The 14,110-nt window shown below is 39.3% G+C and overlaps 1 protein-coding gene across 3 annotated transcripts in view; it reads right to left on the bottom strand.

Moving 5' to 3' along the window:
* DCLRE1C (DNA cross-link repair 1C) overlaps positions 1–14,110 on the bottom strand; it is a 66,583-nt gene that overhangs the window by 19,953 nt on the left and 32,520 nt on the right. For 2 of the 3 annotated variants that reach the window (XM_080644661.1, XM_080644662.1), the window contains 2 exons: positions 13,167–13,303; positions 11,745–11,799 (listed from right to left, as the gene is read on the bottom strand). In XM_080644661.1, coding sequence (XP_080500787.1) covers positions 11,745–11,799; positions 13,167–13,303 — 192 coding nt within the window. Of the gene's footprint in view, positions 1–10,888; positions 10,953–11,744; positions 11,800–13,166; positions 13,304–14,110 lie in introns of all 3 variants that reach the window. The other variant, XR_013959201.1, reaches the window with a different exon arrangement.

The following is a 14,110-nucleotide window of genomic DNA, read 5'->3' as shown; positions in this document are numbered from 1 at the left end:
ATTACAACTCCTCAGATCCATAAGGGACACACTCAAGGGGCAGACTCAGTGAGCAACAAAGCCCCACTGAAGCATGTCTTGCCCAATAAGGGTGTCTCTAGCACAGAAGTTCTCCCATCGTAGACACAGCTGATCCTCACAGCCAACTGGCCTGGAGGTCAATCCCTCCCAGTGATACCAACAACAATCAAGTCTTAACTACAACAAGACTATGCACACAGCCCACAAAGGGGTGCACCAAGAGTGTCCACCTCAGGTAACTGGGGAGGCTGAGCCACTGGGCCCTATAGGACACCTAGCACACAAAGCCACTCTATCAACTCAGGGAAGCAGCCAAAATGTGGAGACAAAGAAACATGTCACAAATGATGGAAATGAAAGAAAGTAAACAACTGGATATAGAGTTCAAAACCATGGTTATAAGGTTTCTCAAAAAGTTTCTAGAAATCGTCATATCAATTGATGCAGAAAAAGCATTTGACAAAATCCAACACCCTTTCTTGATAAAAACTCTCAGTAAGGTGGGAATAGAAGGATCATACCTCAACATAATAAAAGCCATATATGACAAACCCACAGCCAACATCATACTCAATGGGCAAAAACTAAAACTATTTCCCCTAAGAACAGGAAAAAGACAGGGATGCCCACTCTCACCACTCCTGTTCGACATAGTGCTGGAAGTACTAGCCATTGCGATCAGACAAGAAGAAGAAATAAAAGGCATCCAAATTGGAAAAGAAGTAAAGAGAATCCAGATATCGACCCAAACCACTATGCTCAATTAATATTTGACAAAGGAGGCATGAACATACAATGGAGTCAAGACAGTCTCTTCAATAAATGGTGCTGGGAAAATAGGACAGATACATGCAAAAAAATGAAACTAGACCACCAACTTACACCATACACAAAAATAAACTCAAAATGGATAAAGTACTTAAACATAAGACGGAAAACCATAAAAATATTAGAGGAATCCACAGGCAGCTAAATCTCAGACATATGCCGAAGCAATTTCTTCACCGATACCACTTCTAGGGCAGTGGAAGCTAAAGAGAAAATAAAACAAATGGGACTACATGAAAATAAAAAGCTTTTGCACATCAAAGGAAACCATCAATAAAACAACAAGAAAGCCCACTGCATGGGAGAACATATTTGCCAATGATATCAACGATAAGGGTTTTATCTCCAACATTTACAGGGAACTCATACAACTTAACAAAAGGAAGATAACCTAATCAAAAAATGGGCAACGGACCTAAATAGAATCTTTTCAAAAGAAGACAGAAGGAAGGCCAATAGACACATGAAAACATGCTCAAAGTCACTAATTATCCGAGATGCAAATCAAAACGACAATGCGATACCATCTCACACCTGTCAGAATGGCTATCATCAACAAATCAACAAACGACAAGTGTTGGCGAGGATGCGGAGAAAAAGGAACCCTCGTGCACTGCTGGTGGGAATGCAGACTGGTGCAGCCACTGTGGAGAACAGTATGGAGTTTCCTCAAAAAACTGAAAATGGAACTCCCATTTGACCCAGTAATCCCACTCCTGGGAATATATCCTAAGAAACCAGAAACACCAATCAGAAAGGATATATGCACCCCTATGTTCATAGCAGCACAATTTACAATAGCTAAGATTCGGAAACAGCCTAGGTACCCGTCAGCAGATGACTGGATCAGAAAACTATGGTACATCTACACAATGGAATACTATGCTGCCATAAAAAAAGAAGGAATTACTACCATTTGTAGGCACCTGGATGGAATTAGAGAACATTATGCTAAGTGAAATAAGCCAGTCAATGAAAGAAAAATACCACATGATCTCACTCATTTGGGGATAATGAAAAACATTATAAACTGATGAACAAAAAGATAGATACAGAGGCAGTAAAGCATGAAACAGACTGTCAAATTACAGCGGTAAGGTTAGGGAGAGGTGGGGGAAATAAGAGATCAACTGAAGGACTTATATGCATGCATATAAGAGTAACCAACGGATGCAAAACATTGGGGGGTGAGGGCATGTATGGGAGTGGGGTGGGGGTGGGGTGCAATGGTAAGATATGTACACATAAATACCTTAATAAAAAAATAAATAAATAAATAAAAATAAATGGGCAACTGACCTAAATACTTTTCGAAAGAAGACAGAAGGAAGGCCAAGAGACACATGAAAACATGCTCAAAGTCACTAATTATCCAAGAGATGCAAATCAAAACAACAATGAGATACCATCTCACACCTGTCAGAATGGCTATCATCAACAAATCAACAAATGACAAGTGATGGCGAGGATGTGGAGAAAAAGGAACCCTCGTGCACTGCTGGTGGGAATGCAGACTGGTACAGCCACTGTGGAGAACAGTATGGAGTTTCCTCAAAAAGCTAAAAATGGAACTCCCATTTGACCCAGTGATCCCACTTCTAGGAATATATCCCAAGAAACTAGAAACATGAATCAGAAAGGATATATGTACCCCTATGTTCATAGCAGCACAATTCACCATAGCTAAGATTTGGAAACAGCCTAAGTGCACATCAGCAGACAAGTGGATTAAAATACTGTGGTACATCTACACAATGGAATACTAAGCTGCAGTTAAAAAGAAGGAGTTCTTACCATTTGCAACAACATGGATGGAGCTGGAGAGCATTATGCTAAGTGAAATAAGTCAGGCAGAGAAAGATAAATATCACATGATCTCACTCATTTATGGAATATAATGAACAACATAAACTGATGAACAAAAACAGATCCAGAGACAGAGAAACATCGATGAGAATGTCAAACTTCAGGGAAGGTAGGGGACGTGGGGGTAAGGGGTAGAGATCAACCAAAGGACTTATATGCATGCATATAAGCCTAATCAATGGACACAGACAACAGGGTATGGGTAATGGCATGATTGGGGGGGGGGGAATGGGGAGATAAGAACACATATGTAATACCTTAATAAAGAAATTTTTAAAAAAGTTTCTAGAAACTGCCGATAAATTTAGTGAGACCCTTGAGGATATGAAAAAGGACCTACTAGAAATTAAGCATACACTGACTGAAATAAAAAATAATATACAGAGATCCAAGAGCAGACAAGAGGATCCAAAGAATCAAGTCAAAGATTTGAAATACGAGGAAGCAAAAAACACCCCACCAGAAAAGAAAAAAGGAAAAAGAATCCAAAAATAAGCCAAAACCGGTTTGGCTCAGTGGATAGAGCGTCGGCCTGCGGACTGAAGGGTCCCGGGTTCGATTCCGATCAAGGGCATGTACCTTGGTTGCGGGCACATCCCCAGTGGGAGGTGTGCAGGAGGCACCTGATCGATGTTTCTCTCTCATCGATGTTTCTAGCTCTCTATCCCTCTCCCTTCCTCTCTGTAAAATATCAATAAAATATATTAAAAAAAAAAAAAAAGAATCCAAAAATAAGAAGATAGTGTAAGAAGCCTCTGGGACAACTTCAAGCGTACCAACATCCGAATTATAGGGGTGCCAGAAGAAGAGAGAGAACAAGATATTGAAAACCTATTTGAAGAAATAATGGCAGAAAACTTCCCCTACCTGGTGAAAGAAATATACTTACAAGTCCAGGAAGCACAGAGAACCCTGAACAAAAGGAATCCAAAGAAGACCACACCAAGACACATCATAATTAAAATGCCAAGAGCAAAAGACAAAGAGGGAATATTAAAAGCAGCAAGACAAAAACAGTTAGTTACCTACAAGGGAGTACCAATAGGATTGTCAGCTGATTTCTCAACAGAAACTATGCAGGCCAGATGGGAGTGGCAAGAAATATTCAAAGTGATGAATAGCAAGAACCTACAACCAAGATTACTCTACCCAGCAAACCTATCATTTAGAATTGAAGGTCAGATAAAGAGCTTCACAGATAAGAAAAAGCTAAATGGGTTCATCACTGCCAAACCAGTATTATATGAAATGCTGAAAGGTATTCTTTAAGAAGAGGAAGAAGAAGAAAAAGGTAAAGACAAAAAACTATGAACAACAAAGTGACAACAAATACATATCTATCAACAAGTGAATATAAAAATCAAGTGAATAAAAAGTCTGATGAACAGAATAAACTGATGAATATAATAGAATCAGGGGCATAGAAAGGGAGTGGACTGACAATTCTCAGGGGGAAAGGGGTGTGGGGGGTACAGGAAGAGACAGGACAAAAATCATACACCTATATGAGAACAGGTGGGGGAGGTAAGGATAGAGGGTGGGGTGGGTACCAGGTGGAAGGGAGATATGGGGGGGGGAAAGAGGAACGATTGTAATAATCTGAACAATAAAGATTTATTTTTAAAAAAGAAATAAAATAGTATTTTTGCTAAAAAAAAATCTAATGAACAAAATAAACTGGTGAATAAAACAATCAGAGGCATGGAAATGGAACAGACTGATGATTCTCAGAGGGAAGGGGACTGCGGGTAACAGGAAGAAATTTAACAAAGATCTTATATGCATATATGCATTACCTATGGACTCAGACAATAGGGTGGTGTGAAGGCCTGGAGCAGGGTGTGAACCAGGTGGAAGGAGGCAATGGGAGAAAAAGAGGGACATCTATAATACTCTCAACAATAAAGATTTTAAATAAATAAATAAATAAATAAATAAATAAATAAATTGAATAAATAAAAGAAATATGGGGGGTGGGGTGGGAGAATACAACATAGTTCTGGAAGTCCTAGCCAGAGCAATCAGAAAAGAAAAAGAAATAAAAGGCATCCAAATTGGGAAGGGAAAGTAATAGTGTCACTTTTTGCAGAAGATATGATTCTTTTTTTAAAATATATTTTTATTGATTTTAGAGAGGAAGGGAGAGGGAGAGAGAGATAGAAACATCAATGATGAGAATCACTGATCAGCTCCCTCCTGCATGCCCTCCAGTGGGGATTGAGCCCGCAACCCAGGCATGTGCCCTTGGCCAGAATTGAACCTGGGACCCTTCAGTCTACAGGCTGACAATCTATCCACTGAGTCAAACTGGCTAGGGCAAGATATGATTCCTTATACACTGAGTGGCCAGATTATTACGATCTCTGAACACATAATAATCTGGCCACTCAGTATATATATTAGAGGCCTGGTGCATGAATTCGTGCATGAGTGGGATACGGCCAGATTGGCCAGGAAGTGGGGACATGGGCGGTTGGCCGGCCTGCCTGCTGGTCGAACTCCTGGTCGAGGGGATAATTTGCTAATTAGCCTTTTATTACATAGGATATACACTGATTGGCCAGATTATTATGTGTTCAGAGATCATAAAAATCTGGCCCACTCAGTGTATAGAAAACTAAAGCCTCCACCAAAAAACTAATAGAAACAATAAATAAATGGAGTAAAATTGCAGAATACAAAATCAATGTACAAAAATCTACTGCTTTCCTATATACTAATAAACTTCAGAAAAAGAAATTTTTAAAAATTCCTTTTGCAATTGCAACCAAAAGAATAAAATATCTAAGAATAAACAAAGAATGTGAAGGACCTATACACTGAAAACTACAGGGCATTATTTAAAAAGATTGAAAAAGACAGAACAAAATAGGAAGATATTCTGTGTACATGGATTGGAAGAATCAACATAGTTAAAATGGCCATATTACCCAAAGCAATATACAGATTTAATACAATCCCCATCAAAATCCCATTTTTTAAAGAAATAGAACATAAAATAATCAGATTTATATGGAACCACAAAAGACCCCGAGTAACCAAAACAATCCTGAGAAAAAAGAATGAAGTCAGAGGTATCACACTTCTTGACTTCAAATAATACTACAGAACAATGATATTGGCAGAAAAATAGACATACAGACCAATGGAACAGAATTGAGAGCCCAGAAATAAAAACCACATGTATATAAGCAAATAATTTTTGACAAAAGGAGCCAAAAACACTCAGTAGAGAAAAGAAAGCCTCTCCAATAAATGATGCTGGGAAAATTGGAAAGCCACATGCAAACAAATGAAACTAGATTATAGTTTGTCCCCATGTACAAAAATTGATTCAAATTAAATCAAAGATCTAAATATAAGATCTGAAACAATAAATTACATAGAAGAAAACATAAGTACTAAACTTCTAGACATTGATCATAGATAAAATGTTATGAATTTGAATCCAAAGGCAAGGGAAGTAAAGGCAAAAATAAATGAATGGAACTATATAAAACTAAAAAGTTTCTGCATAGCTAAAGAAACCAGCAACAAAACAAAAAGGCAACTGACCAAATGGGATATATTTGCAAATAACAGCTCCAGCAAGGGGTTAATATCCAAAATACATAAAGAACTGATAAAACTCAACACCAAACAATCCAATTAAAAAATGGGCAGAAGACCTGAGCAGACACCCCTCTCAAGAAGACATACAATGGCCAACAGATATATGAAAAGATGTTCAACTTCACTAGCTATCAGGGAAATGCAAATCCAAAGTATAATGAAATACCACCTCATACCTGTTAAAATGGCTTTTATCAACAAGACAAGCAGTAACAAGTGTTGGAGAGATTGTGAAGAAAAGGGAACCCTCATTCACTGCTGGTGGGAATGTAGACTGGTTTAGCCACTAAAGAAAACAGCCTGAAAGTTCCTAAAAAAAATTAAGAATAGAGTTACTATATGACCCAGCAACCCTTCTCCTGGGTATCCATCCAAAAAACTTGAAAACATTTTTTTGCAAAGATGTATGCAACTCTATGTTCATTGCAGCATCTATATATATAAAAGGCTAATACACTAAGTGTCCATCCGACCGGTCACTATGATGCGCACTGGCCACCAGGGGGCAGATGCTCAATGCAGGAGCTGCCGTGACGCACACTGACCATTTAGAGAGAAACGGCACTGCAGACCTGGTGCCCACAAAGCAACACTCGGCTTCCCCCAAGTGGGACACAGGCCCAGTCCCACCCTGGAGCGACACCTCACCAAATCACAGCAGATGCTGCCAAGACCCCATGGCGCAGCCCAGCCCAGCCCGGAAATAGTCGCTGTGGGTGCTGGGTAATGATGTCACGTAGCAATGCCCAGCTTCCTCTCCCTAATGACTAGCCTCCTTTTAGTTTTTCAGCCCAGGAACACGACTTGCTTTATAGCAAGGTGCAAACATTTTACACTTTAACCAAATGTCTGTGAAGCGTTTTCCCGTGCCTCATCTCATTTGATCCTCAGAGAAGTCTTGGAGTAGGTAGATAGGAGACTCGGTAGAATCCTATTTTCATTAGCCGGAAAAAAGAGATCTAGGAAGTTTAGAAACTTGACCCGACTGAAAATAAGTAAGAAATGGTGGACCTTGAAAATGACTTCAGGTTTTCTCACTGTGCAGAATATGGTGAAACACTGCTGCAGTTAAATATTTTACCCTTTGTTCTCCCTGCCTGATCTACAATAATAATCTGCTTCGTGTTGATATTTACTGCTGTGTTGCTGACAATTACCTGAAAGAGAAGTTGGGGTGCTTCACTGGGCTGGAAAAAGTTTAGCTAAATCAGAAAGCAGGTCTAATTAAGCAAGTTTATTCTATATCTATAAAAGGCTAAGTTGACTCGCGCATGCATGATACATATAAATCTCTCACTAGCACCAATCGCACACATGTGTTTCAAACTATCATTGTCAATTATGAATTTGTTTGACAATTCTATTATAGAGAAAGGGCGAACAGTGATATTAAAATATTTCTTCTAATTAATTTCTTTTCGATGTGCATGAATTCGTGCACCGGACCACTAGTTATTTATAGTGGCCAAGACAGGGATACAACCAAAGTGTTCTGCAATAGAGGATTCTATAAAAAAGATGTGGTACATATATACAACGGAATACTACTCAGTCATAAGAAAAGATAATATAATGCCATTTGCAATAACATGGATGGACCTTGAGAATATGATGCTAAGCTCAATAAGTCTGTCTGAAAAAGCTAAGAACCATACATTTCACTCATATGTGGGATATAAAACTGAAACTCATAGACAACAGTATGGTGGTTACCAGAGGGAAGGAGGTGGGGGTGGGAATGGGGGGGCGAAAAGCAGGCCTAATATATGGTCATGGAAGATGGCTTGACTTTGGATGGTGGACACACAATGCAATATTCAGATCTTACATCATAGACATGTGCACTTGAAACTTATATGATCCTATTAACTAATGCCACCCCAATAAATTTAATTAAAAAAGAAAAAGAATTATACTTCTTTCCACCTACATAATTGTTAGCAATACAAAGGGAATTGCATCTTTGAGGTTGCTTTATTTGTTGTAATAGTTTATTATAACCTAAACAAGTATAATTACATGCAAAATTTCATGAATACTTTGATTTCCTGCAAAGCTCAGAATGCTTAACAGAGGAAATTTGTCACCAATTCCTCAAAACATCTCTACAACCCCAAACAAGCTTCAACTTACTCGATCTTGGTGAACCTATGATCTCAGTCAAGTTACCTAAAGTTTCTAAGTCTTCAATTCTTCATCTAAAAGTATAAATGAGCTAATGCATGTAAATTGCTTTGTCCAGTACCTAGTTTAACATTCAATAAAATTATCCATTGCAAAGCTGATAATGAACACAAATATATTTATTCCCTTCTGCAAATGGGGAAATTGAGGCATAAAGTAATTATTAGTATCCAACTTTCTCAAATAAAGGACCAAATCAAAGGAGGTAAGAACCCAGGAATTACCAATAACTTCATATTAAAATAAAGTGGCTACCCTAATCAAGATGGGAAAAGACAGGAAGATCCATTCTCCAAATATTTTTCATAAATAATTTCCTTTATACTTTCAGATCAGGCATACAAGCAGAAACCATTATTTAGCTGCGTACAACCTGTATGATTTGCATAATCAATCCAAAGTTGAGGCTGGTAGAAATTGGAGGATTTTGAAGGGAGTAAGAATAAAGAAAGTAAGGCCAAGCCTGTACCACTAATAATTCACTTATTCTAATCAGAGATGAAGTGGCTACAGGAGTTAAGATACCCAACAGAAGGGCACCCCCTCTCACTTGTACAATGTGATGCCTTTTCATTATTCACAGTAGTTATCTATATATATAAAAGCCTAAGTGACCAAATAACCAGTCGATTGGTCACTGTCACACACACTGACCACCAGGAGGCAGATGCTCAACTCAGGAGCTGCCCCCTGGTGGTTAGTGTGCTCCCACAGCCAACCTCCTATGGCCCCTCCCCCTGGCTAGCCAACTTCCCGTGGCCCTGAATGGCCCCGACCCTGATCACCGGCCAGGCCAAGGGACCCCACCTGTGCCCGAATTCATGCACTGGGCCTCTAGTATTCTATAAAGTTACCATGAATCCTGAATTAGCGAACACTGAACAACTACTTCTAGGGGGAATGCAGGGTTAGGTTCTGTGAACCTCTGGTCACAGTGTTTTTGGCAACCAAGCAATACATTGCTTTGTTTCATGTGTGATTCTATTTAAAGATACCTTATTTGCCCAGCTGGAGTGGCTCTGTGATTGAGGGTCAACCTATGAACCAGGAGGTCACAGTTTGATTCCTGGTCAGGGCACATGGCTGGGGTGCGGGCTCGATCCCCAGTGTGGGGTGTGCAGGAGGCAGCCAATCAATGATTCTCTCTCATCATTTTTGTTTCTCTCCCCATCTCCCGTCCTTTCTGAAATCAATAAAAAAAAATTTTTTTAAATAAAGATACCTTACTTAAAATATATTGTTGGTTAACTGACATTGAATTGATGGCCAACAGCAGCACTATAGCTCATGCCTGAATGAATGAGGCTTATTAAATACATGTATTTTTTCTGTTAGGCACAAGCCAGCTTCTTACACTTAGGAACACTAGACAGCACTTTAAACAGTGAAATCACCAGCAAAAGGCACAAAAACATGACAAATGCAGCATTAAATAGACCACAAAAAGAATAACTGCTCAAACTCTGAGATGGCAGAACGCCGCCTGTGCAACCTTGTCTCTGAGATGGGAATGTGCACAGCGAGTGTCTGCAATTTTTCACCACTCTGCTATGCATATCTGCAAATGACCACAAAGCACTTAGTGTATTGATTTGGGACTTACAAACAAATTTTCATGAGTAGGCAAATTTACAAATAAGGAATCCATGAACAAAGATCAATTGTATTTAGAAAAAACTGACAGGAAATTATATTTAAACCTACTATTTACATTTTTAAATATAGTTCATGTTCTATATATAGGATATAGGCATATTAAACCAATTTTCAGGAAAGCCTGTCTCTCATCAAATACTATGAAAGAAGAAGACTAAGCAGAGCTCAGAGTAGTCCCACTATGTGCTTGATAACTGGCTCTGATCTAAGGAGAATGGGAAGAGAGGAAGTGGGTCAACCATCTCTACTCAAGTCGCAGAGAAATACATCCTTAATGGGAGGTAATTTTATAAAGTCCCATGAAGGCTTATGCTTTCCAACGTGGCTACTAACTATACTGAAGAAGAGAAATAAGACAGAAGTCGATCTGACTGAAAAAGTAAGACCTACCCTGTCCTTTTCCCCTGATTAGATGACCTCCCTGTGGCTGACATAGAAAGGATACTTTGTCAATCAAGAGGAAGGGACTCTGATGCTGAGTGAGATGCTACACCAAGGACAAATAATCAGGAAGGGACTTTGACAACAACCTAAGATTCAGAAGAAATTGATAAAGAAAACAAATTATATACCACCAAAATGAATTATTTCCAAGCTACTCTCAGATAACCTATTTGTACCTGGAAGTTAAGGTCAGTTATTTAATAGAGATGTCATTGTGATATTTTGATAACATGAAGAATTATTTATAATATGGCTGACTTGATAAGAATGCCACTACCTGGAGTCCTGGAAGAATCCACCTGTTCAAATCATTAACACGTCCACGGCTCACTGCTGCAGAGCTGAATCCATGTATCCCAAATACAAAAACAACAGTTATCAGGGAAATGGATTTTTAAGTGCAGAAATGGTAAAATTAAAATTACATATGACTTAAAAAGTGTCATAAAAGCCTGCTTTTATATTGCTTTTCTCCAACACATGAAATTACTGAATCTCTTTCTAGATGCTAGCTAGCATTTATTTTGGCAATGCATGAGGATTTTGCAAATAAATTACATATATCAAGTTCCCATTCTAGCTGGTCAACTTTCTATATAAGAAGTGCATTAACTAACCCATTTTACACCCTCTTAAAACTGGGTACTTGTAGTATACTACATCCTCCTTAAAGACAAGGTCTATAGCTCAATCATTTTTGTTCTTCCCCACTGCAGAATATTCAAGAGGTATTTTTTAAGTGGATTTTTATACAATCAAATTTTGGAAGAGCCCAAGAATCTGGACATTAAGGCTGCCTATAATGAGGTTTTATCTGTAGTACTCCTTCAAATAATGTTTACGATTTTTTTTATGACAGATGAACAATACAATTGAAGTAGGGAAGTTAAATTACATTTAGGAAGCAAGTCGGGAAGAAAACCTTAATCATATATATAGTCTTCAATGTTTAGGCTGAAAACAGGTAATAACAGCAATTTCGTTTGTACTTAGTTAACGTACTCATTTACTGAAATATTTTCCCTGCATTTCTTTAGGAAAAGCCACACCAAGTCTTCAAGGAGATTTGCTCACAACCATGGAGGCTGCTGAGCAGTTGGCAACAGGGTTATGGGTATATGGGATCCTCTTACCTCACTGTAGGATGAGTGAAAAGAAAAACAAGCTCTGTATGAACTCTCTCCAGTCCTAAAGGGAAATAAAAACACAGAATTAAAAGGCCACTTATCAAAACTAAGCTAAGTTCTTAATTTCAAGCCTTTCCATTAGGCTATTCCAGCAAAAATAAGTTACAATTAAGAATTTATTCCTGGAACACAAAGGGACTCTTTCCAGAAATATAAATATCTGTAGACATTCTCAACAGCTAATATTAAGGAAATGTTGCCCCAAAATGATGATCATTATGGTACTCCTATATTTCACTAAGGGCTCTGTTTCCTCCGACATCAATCCATTACCACCTCCTTGCCAAGCAAAATACTCAGTTTCCAAACATCTTATCTACCCAACTAGCTGGGCCTCAGGAAATACTGGATGATGGTATTAACCATGAGACAAGTTTGAATCAGCTTCTCTTTAGTTTTAAGTTCAGAAGTTATTTTCCACAATTATAATATACTGGAGGCCTGGTGCATGAAAATTCATGCACTCGGTGGTGGGGGGGGGATGGGGAGGAGTCCCTCAGCCCAGCCTGCGCCCTCTCACAGTCTGGGACTGCTCGGGTGACGTTCACCTGCCGGCTTAGGCCCGCTCCCCAGGGTATCGGGCCTAAGCTGGCAATCAGACATCCCTCTGGCAGCCCGGGGGCCTTTGGGGGATGTTCACCTGCCAGCTTAGGCCCGCTCCCCAGGGGATCAGACCTCAGCCGTCAGTTGGACATCCTTAGCGCTGCCACACAAGTGGAAGAGGTTCCTGCCACCGCCGCTGCGCTCACAGCCATTAGCCCAGCTTGTGGCTGAGCATAACTCTCCCTCAGGGAGCACACTGACCTGCAGGGAGCAGCTCCTGTATTAAGCATCTGCCCCATGGTGGTCAGTGTGCATCATAGCGACTGATTTTTCTGCTGTTAGGGTCAATTTGCATATTACTCTTTTATTATAATACTAGAGGCCCGATGCACGAATATTCATGCAAGAATGGGTCTTCCTTCTCCTGGCTGCTGGCACTGCCTTCACTCCAGCCGGAGCCACCTTTTCGCTCCAGCCCAGAGCCGCCTTTCCACCTTCCCACGCTGCCTAGAGGCCTGGAGTGGCTGGGGCGGTGCGGAACGCCTGCATCATTGCCATGGCAACCATGCAAGCATCCCGCCCCGCCCCCTGGACACTCAGTGCCTGCATATGCAAATTAACCACCATCTTTGTTGGGTTAAGTTGCATACTCCTGATTGGCTGGTGGGCATCGCAAAGGTACAGTCAATTTGCATCTTACTCTTTTATTAGTGCAGATATCCTCTTCTTAGGCTTATGCTAGATTGAATTTAAAACTAAAATAAATCAGACAATTTACCTCAAAGCAGGATTTCTCTCAGAAGACCTATAACAGTGCTTTCTTACCTCACAATTACATTTGTTTTTCTGGTTCTTTCTCCAAACCACATTGTGGATGGCTTAATGCTGATTGTGTGGAGTGGAATTCTATTTTTGGAAGTAATTCCACAGGGTAACTTATTCCATTGAAAATATTCCTCTGCCTAAAAAAAAAAAGAAAAAAAAATTAAAAATATAGGAAAGCAGTTTTTTGTTTTGTTTTGTTTTTTGTCAACAAATATGTTTCCAGGCAAGGTCTCAATAACAAAAGAAGTAGGTAAGTTTTCAGACATGAAAAAAAATAAATGGAGACATGAGGAAACCATCAGCTAATTCCAAAGTGAGAAACTTCCTACAAAACAACTGGCTTGAAATCTCCAAAATATCAATGTGATGGAAGAAAAGCAAAATGTTGGAGATGTAACCTCCATTAAATGACACTAAAGAGGCATCTTTAATGATTCTTCATTAAATCCTAGATGCCCTGTTTCCACTCTACAAGCTATAAAGGATACTAATGGACAATTGAGGAAAACTGAATACTGTATGGACCATAAAATACCCAATCATATCATAACCGTGTTAAATTTCGTGAGTGTGGGAAGCATATTGTAGTTGTACAGGAGAATCTTTTCTCCAATGATATGTGCTGAAGGTTTAGGGTGAGGTATCATGAAGTCTGTGACTGACTCTCAAATGGGTTGGAGGTGGAGTGAGGCAGTTCTGGTTAGAGAGAGAGAGAGAGAGAGAGAGAGAGAGAGAGAGAGAGAGGGAGAAAGGGGGGGTGGGCAAGAGTGCAAATGTGGCAAAGTGTTAACAAACTGGGGAATCCAGTCTCATAACTTTATAGTTTTTAAATTTTTCAAAATAAAGTTGGAGGAAAAGAATAAAAGTGTTTTTAAAAGGTTGAAAAACAATGGGACTATTGTCCCAAAAACATTATGTTTAGATCAGGATCCTTCAAAACCACA

Source organism: Plecotus auritus (genome assembly GCF_963455305.1).
Source record: "Plecotus auritus genome assembly, chromosome: 1".
Classification (NCBI taxonomy): Eukaryota; Metazoa; Chordata; class Mammalia; order Chiroptera; family Vespertilionidae; genus Plecotus; species Plecotus auritus.
This window is presented reverse-complemented; position numbering and strand designations above follow the sequence as displayed.